This window comes from Eublepharis macularius, chromosome 5 (genome assembly GCF_028583425.1).
Source record: "Eublepharis macularius isolate TG4126 chromosome 5, MPM_Emac_v1.0, whole genome shotgun sequence".
NCBI classification, from domain to species: domain Eukaryota; kingdom Metazoa; phylum Chordata; class Lepidosauria; order Squamata; family Eublepharidae; genus Eublepharis; species Eublepharis macularius.
The window spans coordinates 127,223,385-127,242,022 of NC_072794.1; the positions used below are offsets into that span (position 1 = coordinate 127,223,385).

General features: G+C 42.6%; 1 protein-coding gene across 1 annotated transcript in view; it reads right to left on the bottom strand.

Moving 5' to 3' along the window:
• Positions 1 to 1,551: 1,551 nt before the first annotated feature.
• Positions 1,552 to 18,638, bottom strand: part of NGF (nerve growth factor) — an 83,682-nt gene continuing 66,595 nt past the window's right edge. The window contains exon 2 of the mRNA XM_054980831.1: positions 1,552 to 2,448. Coding sequence (XP_054836806.1) covers positions 1,705 to 2,436 — 732 coding nt within the window. The 5' untranslated portion in view covers positions 2,437 to 2,448 and the 3' untranslated portion in view covers positions 1,552 to 1,704. The remainder of the gene's footprint in view (positions 2,449 to 18,638) is intronic.

Sequence of the window (18,638 nt, forward strand, 5' to 3'; positions counted from 1 at the left end):
GAACCGGACTTTGGATGTAACCAGCCAGAATGAAGTACAGAATGCAGGAAGTTTGGTTTTTAATGCTGATGGATAAGGTAACGACCTATAAGTTAGTGGAAGAATACAAAAGCTTTTTCCACAATATTTCATATCGAGTTAACATTTCTAGAGGGGATGAAAACTGTGGACTGTGGACACTGTTTTGCCATGTTTTATTATACTGGTACTTTTTGTGTATGGACAAACTGAACAAATATATTATAATTAAAAGGGTTATGAAGACTCTTTTTTACATCTCTAGACCTTTTAACCTTAGCATATGCAGAGTTAAAGGATAACTCATGGTACAGGTCTGTACTGAGATTAGTAGCTAGCCTCGGCTTCTTCAGAAAAATACTTGAGGACCTTTGGCCTCTATGTAGCCAAACTTTTAGTAAAACAAAGATTGTTGAAATGCTCAAACTGATGCTGGACTAGTAGATACCTTGAGAATAACCCTACTTTATAAGCAGTTGTTTCTTTCTCCCCTGACTCTTTCAGTGTGCTTTACTGACATAATGAATTATGACCACAGAAAGGCCTTCATTAAGGCATGTTCTACAATTTGCAGTCTTGGAAGGCTGCTTTAGTGGGATTTCATATGCTTATAGGTCAATTGAGGATGTGTCCCATGTCACATTTCAGTGTCTGAGATTTGAGGCTGCTCTACTTTGCGTAATTAGCCATTGGATTGTATAGTGTTTTTATTATGAGATATTTTAAATGGTTATTATGTATTTTAATCTTTCCTATGAAAATATTCAGATTTTTAAAATTTTATCTTGTACTCTTGCTATGCTTTATCTGTTAATACAATATTGATTGATACTACAGTTGGAAAATATTTTGATGTATTTTTAATTCTTCATAATATCTACATTTGTATTTTTTTCTATTAAAAAATAGAATGTAAGGACTGATGCCTTTACTACATATTAGAAACAAAACATTTCTTGGTTAGAAATATTGGATCAAAGGTTTCCTTAAAAAGAGGATTGCTGGCCAATATAAATCGGGAAAATATGTAAGATTTAGGACAGGGGAAATGGATGAGACTAAAACAAGCTTTGCAAGAGATCAGCTCCAAATCTGTGAGAATGTATAAACAAGAAGAAATCCAATAAAGGCTTAAATGTAAAAATGATAATATTATGCCTTTTATTATGAATTCTGGAAATGTGGTCTGAATGAATGCAAATATCAAGATACCTTGCTTAGTTTACTTGGCTTTAATTTGGGCCTGGTTGAAGAGTTGAAAACTTCTGAGAGGGAAGAATGTGCTACTGGTTATATCTGAAAAACCTTTTAATGGACTAACATGATTACTTGTGCTATTTGTCTACTTCAGAACAAAATGTTGCATATAAAGATGGGCATGTTTTGGTAGAAAAATTAGGATTGGGTTACAATAACACTGGTGCTTCCCTTTTAGAAATATATTAGTATTTCCAAGGACATGTTTGGATAACAGGTCTGTAAGAAGAATCTGCTTAAAGGAGAGACATGGCATTAAAGTACACAAAACAAAGGCAGTTTCCAAAAGAGTTTAATAAATAATGAGGATTCATTTTTTTACTGTATAAACTATAAATATATCGTAGAGTCCTCATAACTTAAAATAATTTACAGGCTGAGGTAGGGGACTAGGAGTATGTGAGCAGGAAAGATGGTAGTTGGTCTATTTCAGAGGTTATCTGTTTTCCTACTGATTACACACACACAGGCAGTGTCAATCCGAATGAAGCGCCAGGCTGCCTGCTTGCCTTCCATGGTCAATGCCTTAACAAAGGTGTGTGTAGTGGTGCAGTAGGAATTCCAGTGCCTGGCGTCAATGCCCCTGCACCCACTGGACACTGGCTTAGGGTCTCTACATTTGGTCTCAAAAAAATACTGCTTGTAAGCACTGTTGTTAATGTTCACATCCACCATCACAGTCACCTGTTTGCCTTTGATGTCTGTCGCTGTGGTTTTGTTGGCAACCCACACGCTAATACTGTCACACACAGAATATTCCCCACGGTTGTGCACAGGATGAGTAGAACGCTTGGCTCGGGTATTCCTGTTGAGAGAGTCTGTGCTGTCCAGGAACTCCACACCCTGACCATCCCTTGACAAAGGAGGTGGCTGCGTGCTGAACAAAACCCGAGGGGATTGGAATCGCCTCTTCTGAAAAAGCTTTGGATCCACTTTGATGTTTGCAGCTTGCCCAATTTTTCTGTCCTCTACTTTCCCAGTAACAGGCTGGTTGTGGTCTCTGTGCTGCACCGTTTTCACAACATGATACGCTTTAGTCCAACTTCTTTCCGAAATGTCAGATGTTGCAGGAGACCCCAGTGGTGCATTATCCTCAGATTTTGGTGCTGCCCATATGCCAATCAGAAACGCTATAATCAGAGTGTAGCACAGCATGGACATTACGCTATGCACCTAGGAAAGAAACAAACCAGCAATGTTACTGTGAGCGAAGATAATATACAAAAGGGTCCATTCCTAGTCTGGAGGGTATGTGGCTGAATACAGCAGTGCTAGTGAAAATATACTATAAGATATTTCATGTTCTTCATAAGGTCCTGGCATGTGGATACCAGATGTGACTTTCCTTTTTTATTTCAGAAAACTTTGAATAGTAGTGATACTTAATAAAGTGGGAATACTGGGAAATAGCAGGATTTTGTTAATTCCTGTGGTATTTGTTGTTATTAAACGATTACCTATGATGCATTTGTTTGGAGTTATTAAAGTGGAGACCAGATGTTGGTGGAAATCTCCATTAGTTATGCTGGGCCATCTTTGACAAGAGACACTGTAAAAATTAAAGAAAAGTAATTATCTTTTATCTTCTTCCAAACTGTTGCAAGACAACTTCATAAATGTGGTTTAAGAACAGCAGAAAGGTCAGCACTGCTCTCTTTCCAATCTAGAGGCTGGCACTTGGATGGGTAGAGGGAGCATAAACAACTTCTAAAAAGCATCCCCAAACAATAAGTAGAAAACTAGTTGAAAGCTAGCACACTGAACCCATATGCAAGTCATTACTGTATTAACTGTAGAATTCCCAGTTTCTCTAGTAAAGCATTAATAGAATAGAGAGAGGAATTACAATCCAATATAGCATTAAAGTCAATGTAAACTCATTTATTGTAGTGGGCTTCAGCATTTTTGATTTGCATTCTGACCAGGGTATATAATACTGGGTTATATTTAAGGTAGCCATCCCTGGCAGGTGTTTCCTGCTGCTGCTCACTACTGTAAACAGCAGCAGCAGAAAAATAAAATGAAATAATGGCTGTTGGCTGATGGTGTGATGTTACTTCTAAGAAATCCAGGAAGTGATGTTGCATATCTTTAGGAACTGGCCCAAACCGTGTGGATTTACCATAGAGTTTCAGCCAATTGCTAAAAAAGGGTGATGTCTCTTCTGGGTTTTCCCAGAAGTCATGTCCTACCACTGGCCATCAGCCACTCCCTGTGTCCACAGTCTCTTGCTCTTTGGCAGGCTGAACAATCCCAGTTATATCTTTTTTCTTTTTTGCTCAGTTAATGGAGCTGCCTTTGTCTCATGCAAGGAGCCTTCCTTAGAAGCTTGAGGAACACAGTGCTGTCAGCTACCTTAGTGGCATGATGCACGTAGTTGCCAAGACGGATTTCCTTTTCTTGGTGTCTTGCTTTCACTGAGTATACTGGATGGACAAATACTCCAGTTTTTATGGGGGGTTGTGTGTTCATATTCTAATGTTTAGCTGCAGCTTCTTCACCAGTTTTGACATCTTCTAGTAAAGGTCATTCACTATAAAGGCTTCTATCAGATCCTTCCTCCTTGTAACCATTCAGTGCGGTCATTAACCCAAAGAGAACTCAAGGCCCTTTCATCTTTTAGGATTTCATGGGAAAATTGTTTACATAACATTGGTAACATACATATACATATATATTTTTAAAAGGCCAAGTTATGAAGCAGTGAGAGTTACAGAAGGTTCCTGAAATCAGGGCTATCAAGAATCACCAGGCCGCCCCAGCCAATGATTCCCTCTGTCCCCCCTCCAATCATCAGAATCAGTCCAGTCATCATATGAAAATTAATCACATGACATTCCTGGATCCATGGGGTCCTGGGATTTCATTTCCCTAGTTCCTCATCCTGGAAGTTGTGCTTGCACTCTGAAGTGAGAAAAATATCAAGAAGGGATCTTACAATGCTCATCACAGCAATTTCATCACAGAAGCTGGAATGGACAGACAAATCTTGAATGCAGAAGAAGTCAAGCCATGTTTAGACTCAGAGTGAGGCCCAGGGCTGCTTAGTCTTCTGTGATTTTCAGGAGCAAAGCTGCTGCTGCTGTTTGTGTAAGGGCACAGAATAGCACAACTGCCACATGCTGTAGGAATCTGTCAGCTGCCCTTCTTTCCTTTACATGACTCAAATTAAAGTCAGATGTCTCCACCAGTCACCTCAAATAAGTTTTCTAATTTCAGCAGAGTTAAGAGAAACAGTTTTCACAGCAAAGTCCAGACTAGACATGGGCACGATCTGAATTACGATTTCAAAAAAACCCTGATTTTGGCATTTACGCCATCGAGACTCAGCTAATCGGTTCCGTCCACGGCAACCGATCCAGCAGTCGGGGGTTTGCTTGTTCAGGACTTGATCGGATATATTGGTTTCTGTTCGGAATTGCAGACACTCTGGCGGCAGTAATTTATTCCCGGGGCAACGGAGGCAGGGGAATGAGCTGTGTTTGCCCTCCTTCTGTCGCCCTTGAAACATGAATGGAAGCCCAGCTTTCCTTGATTAGCAGGCTTCCTTCCAACCATAGAGCAGCAACCCAGGGGAGGGAGGGGGAAGGGGTGTTCTGAAGCCATGGGCACAAAGGAAAGGCAAAAGGCAGCACGGGAGGCTGGGAGGCCACCTGCGCCGTTTGCTTTTCCCCAGGACAAGGGGCGCGTGGGCAAGCCGGCCGCCCCTTGTCCTGGGGAAAGGCAAAAGGCAGCACGGGAGGCTGGGAGGCCACCTGCGCCGTTCGCCTTTCCCCAGGACAAGGGGCACGCGGGCAAGCCGGCCACCCCTTGTCTTGGGGGGCAGGTGAACGGCGCAGGCAGCCACCGAGCCACTTGCGCTGCAGCCAGCTCCGCAGCGCACCGGTAACCCAGGAGTGCACGCGCGCAAGAGCCTTACTACGGTTGCCCTGGGTGCTGGCAACCGTAGATCCGGCCCTGGGAATGTCCCCTCCCTGAGGGGAGGTGGCTCATTGCCAGGTTAAAAACTCCCCCCCTCTACTCTAAGTGTGTGTGTGTCTGTGAATGTCCCCTCCCTCCCTGAAGGGAGGCAGCTCATCGCCGCCTCCCCCTGCCCGCCAGGCCTGGCGGCCACTGCCACCAACCACCATTCCTATATCGCTGGAAACAGCGCTTTGGCCTTCCCGATTCCGGATGGGAAATGGGACTTGATCGGTTAGAATCGGTGGCCTGGGTTCGGCAGCGGCCCAGATCCACGAACGGCTTAATCGGTATTTTTTTTTTGATCGTGCCCATCTCTAGTCCAGACACAATTTACATACCCCCCCTTAGTAGCCTCTACTTTTTGTGTTTACATCCTAGACCCTTTGTTTATAACTCCTTTCTGAAAGGTTAAGGAAGTAAAGGATGGTAATAAAATACTCTCTGGGGTTCTGTGCAAGGGAGAATTTGCTCTTTGAAACACAACTTTATTTAATAAAAGATTTATCTCTTTTCTTCAAGATCTTTTTTGTTTGTTAAGTATTTGGGAATTTCCTACATTTTGCAGGAGATTGGACTAGATGACCCTAGAGGTTCCTTCCAGCCCTGTGATTCTATGATCAGGATAGTAGTCTGTGCTTTCAGTCTCCTAAAATAAAAACTTTAAATTGGATATTTCTATCTATGATTAAATCAGTAGGAAATGAATGATGAATTTTAAAAGCAAGGAGAACAAATCAGGTGGCGATTCACTCAGATTCTGTACAATGCATACATTTTGGGTTCATCATGCTTAAATACAAAGATCTAGATTTGACCACAGGTCATATTATTTCTTTTTCATTCACAGGTCTGGGATCACTCTAACTCCCCAATAAAGAAATTTGCCAATATTCACAAAGCATATACAACACTTAGTTGATAGAAAAGTAACAATGGGAAGTGCAAGCATGAAATACAAGCGTATCTCCTTACAAGCTTTGCCACGAAAGATGTTCACAATAGGTTCAACATTTAAAATGTCACTGCTGTGTTAACAGGAAGAAAATATGCTCTGACAGATGGGAACACCAACTGCATCAGCCTCTACCGTCGTAACAATTAGCAAACTGTCTCCATATGATTAGGCCTGTCCAAAACATTTTGCAGTCTGAGACAGAACAACAAAAGGACCACTCTCGGGCTCCATTTGAGGGAAACCTCTTTGGGGGTTTGCTCCTAAAATCAAGAATGCTTTCCCACAACCAGGAAATATCAACATCTACCCATTTCTATGACTATTCTATAATAAAAATAAATTTTACTACCTCTAAGTCCTTAAAGGGTGTTATAGAATGTATCATAATGCCTCTGTATCATAATGCCTCTGTATAAATCGATGGTGAGGCCTCATTTGGAGTACTGTGCACAGTTCTGGTCGCCACACCTTAAAAAAGATATCATAGCACTGGAAAAAGTACAGAGAAGGGCAACTAAAATGATTAAAGGGTTGGAACACTTTCCCTATGAGGAAAGATTGAGGCGCTTGGGGCTCTTTAGCCTGGTGAAAAGACGACTGAGGGGAGACATGATAGAGGTTTACAAGATAATGCACGGGTTAGAGAAGGTAGAGAAAGATGTGTTTTTCTCCCTTTCTCACAATACAAGAACTCGTGGGCACTCTATGAAATTATTGAGCAGTCGGGTTAGAATAGATAGAAGAAAATACTACTTTACACAAAGGGTGATAAACACATGGAATTCGTTGCCACAGGAGGTGGTGGCAGCTACAAGCATTGCCAGCTTCAAGAGGGGACTGGACAAATATATGGAGCAGAGGTCCATCAGTGGCTATTAGCCACAGGAGATAGATGGTATTCTCTTTGTGGGGAGGTGGTGCTCTGTTGTCTTGGTGCTGGAAGGAAGGCAGTGGGAGGGCTTCTGGTGTCCTGGCCTCACTGACAGTCCTTTAGATGGCACTGGATTTCTAGCCACTGTGTGTGACAGAATGTTGGACTGGATGGGCCACTGGCCTGATCCAACATGGCTTTGCTTATGTGTGAGGCCCCGCCCCGCCCCCAACCGCGCCCTCCTCGTGCTCCGCCGTCCCTTCCTTTGCCTCCAGGGGGAGGGGTGAGTTCCCTCTGCCTCAGACTGGGCTGGGACCGTGGCTGCTCCAGCAGCCTCTGTCTCCAGCCACCTGTCTCCGAGAACTTCTCCTTCCCTCTCTCTCTGCCACCTCTCAGTCAGCTACTCCTCCTCGGCGTCATCGGGACCTCCCCCTTTATAGCGGCTCTCCTCCCCGCCTCTGGACCCGTCACCAATCCCTGTGCGTGCCACCTCCACCCTCTGCTCTCCCTCGGTTTCCCCCCCCTTCCCTTTGGTCACCGTGCCCGTCCATCATCCTCCCTCCTCACTTCTTCCTTGTCCCGCCAGCTGTCTCCTCTTCCCCGTTGATGGCTCGCCGGTGCTGGCCCTGCGCCAATCCCTGCCCGTGGCTCACACCGGCGAGCCCTCCCAGGAGCCGTCCAGCCAGTCAGGGGATGGCGTGGCTGGCTCTCCGTCCCGCCCCCTCGCCCCGCTGCCGGCCAGGCCCACTCCTGCGCCTCCGACCCGGACGGTGCGGGCGGCCGCCTCGGCGTTTCCTGGGCCGCAGCCCTTCCCCTCATCGGAGCGGCTTCCCTCGGCGCGGCGGCCGTCCATGCCGGCCCGTGCGGCTCTGCTGACAGGGGCGGCGGCGCGGGTGAGCGCTTCCTTGTTTCGGCCCGGCTCGCCGTGCGCCCCGTCCATGCTCCCCGCAGGTAGGGGGGTCCCCGAGGGGTGTTGGGGGTGTGTGGGGGGTGCGCAGGATTGGGGAGGGGAGTTCCGTGGGTGGGGAGGGGAGCTTCGCAGGTGGGGGGGAGCTCCGCGGGCGGCAGGGAGGCCGGCGTGCGCGCCCAGTCCGGGGCAGGAGGAGCCTGCTCCGGACATTATGTTCTTATGTTCTTATAGAAGATGATTACTTTTGATTCATTCAACTTATGTATATGCTCTTCTCTAAACTTCAAGAAGCAGATTTCAGTCAACCAGACTATTTATCCACTTTAATGATTAATCAAATGACTTAAAATGAGTAATCAAATGAGTTAAAATCACTTTGATGATCAATGATCTGGCTTTAATTTAATAATCCTGTTATATTCACAACTAGGGTGGATAAAGAGTGATATCTATAACACTCACGAAAGCTCATACCCTACCACAAATCTTGTTAGTTTTATAGGTGCTACTGGAATCTTACTCTTTTCTACTGCTACAGACAGACTAACATGACTACTCATCTTGATCTATCTACATGGTTGTGGACAAAGTATTAAGAACTGTGGAATTAACTGATTGTGATTGGGGACAGAAGTAATTCCAGATTAATACCTATGGAAGAGTTTTGAATTTGTGTTAAAGAAACATTTCACACTTTGCTACACTGAAGATGAAGTTAGGAAAGATATTGAAAAAATAATTGCATACTGGTAGAGCTGTTTTAGAAATCCACAAGTGGGTTCCTTTCGCAGTAGCACAAGCTTTTAAAATAACCAGTTTTCTCATATAAACAATGATGCTAATAGCAACATAAGACTGAAAAGCAAACGGAGTGCTTGTAGTAAGCCACTTCTTTAGTCATTGGGCCTGCTCCTGGACATACAAAGCATAGTTCAGAGGACTGAAGATATACAGCAACCATTCTCCTGCCTCCTCCCTTCCCAATTTTCTTGGTTTGTGACAACCACAGTTTGTCATTATAGTTATATGGTTAAACTGTGGTTTGCACTTGCCCTCCATATAAAAACTGGAACCCACTTCGTTTCCCATTCTAGTTTGGAAGACAAGTGCAAGCCATAGTTTGTTGATTCAGACAGGATAGTTGGCCCAAATCACAAAGACAACAGGGAAATCCCAGCATTGTCCCGTCGGCTCCTACCAACTGTGTGATGTGAATGTGAGAGGCTGGAAGAGACTACACACTGTGCCCATGAGGAAGTTTCAGCACGAAACGGGGATTGGAAATTGCTGGCTCAGACCTGTAGGCCTGTTCTTGGTGTGAGATTCAGCTCAAGGTCGTTTTCTATCTGACCAACTCCTGGTGGTCCTTGAAAAAAGAGTTCCAGTTCCAGGTTGCCTTCCATCGTCATTGCCTCTTCATATGTATTATGGACTCTTCACTGGTTGTACTACTGTCTGTATGAACTACACAGACGGCTATATTGCTGCTAGCTCTGTGTATCTTAACTATTTTTGAATGTTATTCATGAGATGTGGTATATGAAATATTTATATTACTTTAATTGATTGTGACAATGGTTGTAATGTAGGGGTTGCTTCCACCCCCATCCAAAGTGCAGTGTGAAACGCTGCTGCTGAGAGGTAACTTCAGCTACGGGTTTTAGCTAGCAAGTTTCCAATACCTGTTTTGTATAGTTTCAACTTCCTCAGGCTTCAATATCTGTTGGAATGGAAGAAAATGGTTCCAAATAATTTTTACAAATCACATATAGTTCACTTTTACAGCATGCAAGTGCTTACAAGTAATTGCAAGTAATGAAATACTCACTAAACCACAATCTCCTTCTCTCTACAACCCCTACATTGCAACCATTGTGCTATATTGTGGAGGTGGAAGACAACTTTTTGGCAATTTGGTTGGTTGTGTGCTGAAGTTACCTCTCAGCATCAGCATTTCACGTTGCACTTTGGATAGGGGTGGAAGCAACCCCTACATTGCAACCATTGTGCTATATTGTGGAGGTGGAAGACAACGTTTTTGGCAACTTGGTTGGTTGTGTAATATATACCCATTCCTTACAGGACCAAGGACTACTAAATTCTACCAGTTGGACTCAGTCATACATCTGTGTGCTTTACCTATGAAATTCATTGTCTGTTATTTATTGGTCATCACTGTATGCACATTTTGAGCACTTTTGCACTTTAAAAAAACTGGAAAAAGATAAATAGAAATTTTCTACAAGTGAAGCATGGAACCTTGAGTTCTTTAACACCGGTAATTGTTTTGCTTTGAAATAACAGAGCATGCAGGTATTAAAGTTCATATATCGTACACCAATAAAAGACCCTGTGAAAAGCATTAGTAGGACCAATTGGATCTTTGATCTTCTTTTTAAAAATTCCACTGGGGAAAGCATTGTTAGTCTGCTGCAGCAAAAACAAAAAGGAGTCTTATGAAATCTAAAGACTGATGGATTTACTGAAGTATAAGTTTTTGCGGAATGAAGTACACAAATGTTAATGCTTTAAATAAATCTGTTAGTCTTTAAAGTGTCGTAAGTAGAGACGGGCACAAACCAAAATATGAACCAAAGATTATTACGAACTGGGCTGGTTCGTGGTTTGCTATCCGGCGGTTCATGGGAGCTCATTTCTCATGAACCATGACGAATTTTAGCCCAGTTCGTTGGGTTCGTATTTTGGGTCATCACTGCAGAAAGCCTGGCACTGATCAATCAGTTTCCTAGGCAACAGTGGGGGATGGGTTCTCTGCATACTTTCTGCTGACCCAGAAGTGGTGTTTTCATGAAGTGAACAAACAGGTTCGCAAACCAGGGCAAGGTCATCAAAGTTCGTGGTTCATGACACACGACAAACCACATGGTTCGGATTTTTCCCAGTTTGTGCCCATCTCTAGTTATAAGCCTCCTTTATGTTTTAACTTTTAAAAAGTTCCCATGCAAATACTCTCATGTAATTAATCTTCCTCAGCATCATTACAATGAATAGTTTGTAGCTGGTTCTGTGGAGTTGTCCTGGTTAATGGAATTGTTTTAGAATCAAGCTGGTTGCCATTTCCCATGAGTTTCTCCTCTTTCCACAAAATACTTTATACTATAAACCATACAAGATTACTTTTTTTTTGCATGACTAACCTATTAAAATAACACTTTTGCCATAAAGGCCACCACTTTAAGTATTGTTAATCACAGAGCTACTATTACAGGCTTATGCCAAAAACAATTCAACAGGTTTCCAAGCACTACCACCCTAACAAAACAAAGCCTCTATTTCAACTGGCGGCTCATTTTAACCACATGAAAATGTTCCCATTTCAGCAATTTTTCAATGTTCTTTTTGTCTCTGTTTTCTGAATTTGCGATCAAGACCAAATCCAGTAAATGAAGCAATGTCAAGCAAATGATATTAAGGACAGCATCTGTCAGTGTTTCCTTTGTCTGACCAGTTCTTAGAGATTAACATCATACACTAAAATGAAAGCTTTCTTTACAACTTGTCAATCCTGATATAAGTTATTTCCCTACCTCCTCTGCTATTTGAAGTAGCTGAAAGTTATTGAGTTTAAAGGTAAGAATCTATGGCTTGAATCTACTGATGTGCAACAGAAAACAGTGCAGGTTTGCTTGCACAATATCTTGTGAAATGCTTTCCGCCCTGTATATTATAGTGCCTGGTTGCACAAGATCCTGTGCAAGAAACCTGGGGCATGAAACAACCCCAAAATATATTGATTTCACTATCAGTGGGCTACTGGAGTTTAAAGAAGGCTTTGTAAAGGAAAGCTGATCCAGGGAATCACTGAAGTGACATGTTATAGTTCTCAATAGGTTGGCACAAACAGTGGGCTTTTACTGGAGCTTATTTACAACTCTATTAGCAGATACAATCTTGGGGAAGAAAAATAACCACAAGTACCCACAACATTAATAATCAATAACAACAGATGTTTTCCGTCACAGTTTATGATAGTTCATGTTGGTCTTCTAATTTCCTGGGCTTAAGAAATAGTTTTTGTTGTTTCAACTTTAAAATAAATAGCTTTAAAAGGAATGGAAATCCTGAATGACTTAACATGCAAAAGCGGTGGTGGTGGGGGATCTTCTCAAAGAAATATTGCCTCTCACATGAAAATATTTAGGTTTGGGGAGCTTGAAACAGGTTTTGCAAATTGTGAATCACGCTAACATCTGCTACTACAAACAGATCTTTTGTGACATTTTACTACCTCAGGAATATTGAAATTGGGTGTGAGTTAGTGAATATATTAGCATGTATCCAACCATCTACAGGAAAATAGAATAACATGTATCCAACCTTCTATGAATTTTGTGCAGCAGGATTGTCACTAATATGTTGAATCCTCAATGTTGAGAGAAGAACAGCATTATCAATGTTTCATGTATTTTGCAAAATTGTAGAAATATTATTTGCCCTCACAATGTGTGTTGTTATTCTTTTATAAAATTGTTGTTCTATATATTGTAGTTTCTATTTATTTGTTAGGACTCTATGAAAATATAAAAGAGAGACCAGCTGGATGAGACCCATTGTTCATCTAGTCCAGCATTCTGCTTCCCACAGCACCAGACCAGATGCCCAAGAAGTCCCACATAAAGGGAACAGAAGTAGGGTTGCCAGGCCCCCTCAATCTCCCAGCGGGGGATCAGGGCCTGGCTCCTACCTCTCATCCGTGGACCTGGCCCATTTTGGGACACCGTGACACACAGGAGCTCTCCCGTGCTCCACAGCGGCTCAAGACAGGCCCAATCCAGGCCAAAACGGGCCCGTTTTGAGGCACTGCGGAGCGCAGGAATGCTCCTGCGTGCTGCAGCATCCCAAAACAGGCCTGATCCGCAGGAGCGCGCAGCTCCGCAGGGGAGCGCGCACAGAGGATGCTCACATTTGCTCACAGTGGTGAGGAGTAGGATCTTTAACACAGTTGCTCCAGGAGCTTATGGATCAACCTGCCCAAGGAAGTTCAAAGCTACTGAAGAAGTGTGGAGAGGATGCATAACCATTCAAAAGGTCTACAGATGTTCACTGGGCATCCTGCTCCTTAAGTGCTACAGTGTGCACTGATTTTAGCAATTACTTCTCATGAGACTGCTATTTGGAAATTGTACTTTCTTATTGGTAATATTCTATGGTTCTAGAAGTTGTGTCAAGACTTGGAGAGGCAAGATTCAAGTGCTTTAAATAAATAAATCACACACACCTGTTTGGTATCTGACAAAATGTTAACAGCATAGTCAACTCTCATGAAGACTGAATATCAAAGGTATTTTAAAGCTTATATTTAAAGAGGGTTCATCTAGCCTTTCATTAACTCAGTAGCAAAGGTCAGAGAGAGATGAAAACCTGCTCTCCTAAATTTACTTGATACACACATAATTGCATTTCAAAAAGAGAGAGAAAAGGGTCACACAATCTTCTAATGTTTCGTATTTCTGCTTCCATTTGACCATGACATCATGAACAAAGGACATCTTTCTATCCAGGGAATTGGCTCTGGAGTAACAAGAACCCCACGGAGCCCATCTGCCTCCAGAGACTTGGGTTATTTGAGTAAGAGAATCCTTGAGATTAAGAGCAGATTTCCTCCCCCCCCCCATACCTATAGAATGAGGGAATCCAGGCACTCTCTCTCCTCACCACTAACTCCATGCAATTTAGATATTTAAGAATAAAAAACCCTCCATGAATTCAAGCAGTTCCCAGCAGAAATGGCAGTCTCTCTTTCTCTGTGTACTGTCTTGTTTCAATTATATCTAATATCTAAAGCTCAGTCACTATGTTTTTGGGAAAGAAACATCAGCTTCATTTCTTAATAAAAAGTGACACCCCAAACCAGCCATTTTTGCAGAATTCAGGTATAGAAAAAAGTTCAGTTCTCGCTTTCACAGAAATCTCCAGCTTTTGGAATAATTTTATAATCACTGGAATATTAATATAGTAGTTCAATCCAAATTCCTGCTTCTTTCTCTGTGAGTTAGTTATCAAATATTTCAGTGTCATGATTTCCAGTTCTCCATACAAAATTTTCATGTTATTGTCTAGGAAAATAAATAATTCCTTCTGTGTTAATGCAGCGTAGGCTTGCCATTCCCCTGCGGGGGGCGGGGAATCCCCAGATCCCACCATTCCCCGCCTGCTGGTGGGGGGGGCGCGCTCCCACATTGCAACAGTGGGTGGCGGCAGCAGCAGCAAAAGCAGGCTCTCACTGCAAGCGCGGCCGCTCACTCTCACCGCCACCACTGCTGCCGGTTCTCACTCCCGACACTTCTCGCCGCCATGGCCCCTGTGCGCCGAATGAGAGCGAGTGACACTGCGTGATGATGTCACTCACGGAAGTGATGTCATCACACGAGCTGGGAGCGCACAGAGATAGGAAGCCTGGGTGAGTACCAGCTCCCAATCACCCGCCAGGAGACTACAGGGGCCTGGGGATCCCCTGTCGAGGGACTCCAGGTCCCTGGCAACCCTAATGCAGCGTCTATCAAGTAACAGCTTCATCTCAAACTTCCATGTAATATCTGTCACTCAACACAATACACACAGGACCTTTTCTGCTTTTTTAAAATGAATTTTAATGCAATAGCTTGTTTTGCATTTCTAGAACTTCTTTCAGGTTTTTGTTAATGGGAAACAGATACAAAACACAGACTGGTTTTAAGTGAAAACCGTAAGAATTAGAGACATTCATTTAGATCCATGCACATGGGTACAAACTGCTGTCCAGTTGGTTTGGGGCAGAGCTGATTATGTGCTACGAATGCTGATAAACTGCTAATTTCTGTGTAAACATGAGTCCTGAAACGTTCTCATTAATAACCCAATAGAGCCAAAATATGCTTTAGCTATCAACACCTCATAATTCTCACTGTGTCTGGCTGGAATGTATTTGCACTACCCACATTTTCCTTCAGGGCTGCAGTGCTCAGTTTTCTTTTGAGGCCTTTCTCCTTGAATCCTGCAGTTCAATAAAGAAGGTGATTTCAGTGCTTTGTCGAAGCTTGTAATGAGACACGGAAGACTTCAAAAATATATTAAAACCTGAGTTGTGCAATCAGTAATTAAAGCCATACAATTGCCTTGCGCGGCTTTCAGCATGAAATGAAAACCAAGGTCTCAAGTTTATATAAGGACACTTAAAACAGTCACGTAATTGATGGCATAGTCCCCAACAGGAATAAACAGTAACAAGGGGTATCTGGAGATTTTTTATTGGAAACATATGGGAAAGACTCCCCAAAGGCTCCTGCACACCCTTTCCATGCATTGCATAATGCACCAACACTTTCCCCCTGCTTCTAATTAACAGAAGTATACTTGATACATGGCTTTCTGTTACGGTAGCAGGTGCATTAATATGGTTCCCTCTACTGTTGTGCATTTCTTTTGTTATTAATTGCAATCATTAAGAAAATAGGGTGGTTTGTAATTACAATAAATAATATGAAAATGAAACAAATCCCCTATCTATAACAATAACAGAAGATTTGCTTTAGTTTTGTTTGAGCAACTTTCATTTCTGTTGTCTTGTCTTGACCTGACCTGACCAGTCTCCTCTCTCTGCTGTGTTTTCCTAATAAGGCCATAAAGCTGTTTTCCTTAGGTGCAGGGGGGAGAGAGCCTCTGGGTTTTCTTTACATATATGTGTGAGGTAGTACAATCCTGAAATGTATGGGGTGGGACTCACCTTTCCTACTTTCTTAACTTTTTTCTTGAATATAGTTTGTTCTGTTTGTGTGTACTGTGTGTGTTATCTTCTTTCTGAAGCATTTTACTGTTTTTATTTGGGGTTTACTCCCTCTTCTTTCTTCCCTTACAATTTGCCTTGACTTCTGTCTTGCTTTTCCCTATTACTTCTGGTTGTTTGGTGGCCATTTTTAATTTAATCTCCCCTCAATCTTATTTGCTTCATTAGTTCTTTAACAGTGTGTGACTGGCTGTGTTGCCTGAGTGTGCAGTGGACCTTTCTGATTTTTAATTGTGTGATCCTTCTCCAGCTCCTGTGGTTCTTTGGAAATTACAATGAATTCATGATTTGTCTGTCTTGTGTAACTCAGTCTGTGTTGTATGTCTGGTTATCCCAAGAGTAACCCAACCACAATACTTTATTTATTGTATCACACACAGTCCGGTAATAGAATTACATACATTTCATATACACATTACAGTATCTTATGTGACATCTGTGCACAAACACAGCACATTATGAATGGCAGGGGATCTTCTGGCTCTGGTGTAAGGTTGCCAGTCCCCCACTGGGGCAGAGATCCCCACTCCCACCCCTGTCCCCTGGCCCTCAGTCCTCTCCTGCTCTGTACTGCCATTTCAGTTTGGGTGGGGGAGATGGATTGATGGTCTCCCTCCCTCCTACTCTTCATGCCAGCTGCTGCCGGGGTTGCTTGTTACAACTTGGTAGTGGTTTACAGGCATTGGGCTGGATCCGCTGGGGTGAGTTGTGCTAACTGGGTGACTCACTCCCCTTTTTGGGGGTCCTCTTAAGGGATTGTGGGGCGGGGGGAAGCCAATGCATATATGCCTAGGCTGGCCATTGCAGACTTCACTCTGGATGGCAGGGACTGCTGGGGTCACATCTGGAAGGATACTACACCCCTGGTGTCCCACAGTGTCCAGCAGGTCCCTGTCACCCAGGGTGAAATCTGCTGGGGAATGCGTGCCATCAAGCGGGAAGGGGCCATTCAATATAGTGAATCTGTTGCCCTGTCCTGCTTCAATGCTCAAGTGGCTGTAATCAACAAAGTTGTGGCATGTTTTCATCCAAAGACAGTGTGTCGTGTATTCCTTGCCTGGGACACCAGCCTCACAAAATGCCTGACCATTAGTATGCTTCTGTGTTATCTAAAATGCGGAAAAGCACATTCATTTCCTCCCCCCAATCTTCCTCTTTGGAGGGATTTTACAGTAGTATCTTCCACTTTTCCATAGTCATCTTTGACACCTGGACATCTTCCTAGGAGAGAAGCAAGCAAAGACAAGACCTAGGCTTGCTCAGAATAAACCAATGCTTTTACTGTCCCACAGAACACCACAGTCGTGTTAATTTATACATTCCATTTTTTTTTAAAAAAGTTGTATGATGGAATAATGATTTTATTTGCACTTATATGGATCAATAAATCATTATATATTCTACATTCTACATTGTATTTGTTCCTTTTGCTAACAATTATTAATAAATCTATAAATCTATTATTAATAAATCTATAAAAAACCCGATTTAATGGATATTAATGCCAAATTAAGTTTTGGCAGCTTCAGTCATGAAATCTTATACATTACACGTGGTTTGAGTCTTAAAAACTATACTTTTAGGTCTAAGAGTACGTTCCAATGAGTCTCATTTTGGAGGTCATGTGCACCTCATCCTCACACACAAAGGATATGAAGTAGCCTTTAGATTGTTCTGTTTTTCAATCCACTTAATTCATTTCATGCAGGAACAGTGTGCATGTTCTCAACTTGTTCGACCATAGTAGCTTTGTTAAATAAATAAAGGTCCACTTGAATGAAATAAGGAGTTGATTAAAAGGAAACTTATGTGTGTATGGTAGGGGTGACTTGGAACATGATTCTAAGGGAGGGGTTTAATCATTTCTTGACAGAAAGCCCCTCCCCCCACAAAATTGGTATTAGTCCTGATAGGAGAAAAATACAGTTGCTATGTAGGTGAGATGAGGGTTTTATCAGGCAAATGGAACGGGAAGGACAGGGAAGGATTAAACCAGGATCCTGATCTAACCCCCCCCCCTCCCGTTTTTAAACATTAAAACTAAATATCAGGACATCCAGTCACAAGCATCCACAAAACATGGTTTGCCCCTAAATCCCAGCCAAACCATAACTTCACTGGAAAGCCCTAAACAAGTCATTCACTTTGTTAATCCGTTTTCTACTTATTCACTGGGAAAGTAATAATGGGCTAATTCTTATAGCTGTTGTGAAGATGACGGCGATAAAGACTGTATAGTTCTTTGCACAATCAGTGCTTAATATTAATGGTGATAATAAAGCAAGATAATCTCCCAGTAATTGACGGGAAAGTTGCCATTCTATTCTGCGGTTCACCACACTTTATTACTACTTTAAAAAAATGGGTTGATGCTGAGTAATATTTCATCACACAAATTGCATCTTTTTAGCTAGAAAGAAGAGTGATCAAGAATGAAAATGGGCTAAAGGGGTAGAAATATTCTTTGCGAAGAAAGCTCAAGTGACAAAAATATACTCATCTGAATTTGTTTCCTGCTGAGAGAGGGGCAATGTTGTGAAGCTCACCCATCCAAGAAACAGCAGAAGCTTCCTTGGGGGGGGGTCAACTACCTCAGTTAAAACCAATACAAAACATAATATATTCAATAAAATCACAACAAAACAACACCATAGCATAAATACATAAAACTGCTCTAGACCCAACCCCAGACTATAAAACCCTGCAGATAACATAAAATTGCAGGTAGATATAATATACAGCAATTTGATCTGCCTCACATTAAGAATATTAAATGCCCCAAACACCCCAGAATAATTCTGCTTTGCAGAGTTTCTGAAACATCAACAGGTCCTGCTGGGCATGAGTGCCGCCCGTTAATTCCAAAGGGAGGGTGCCACAA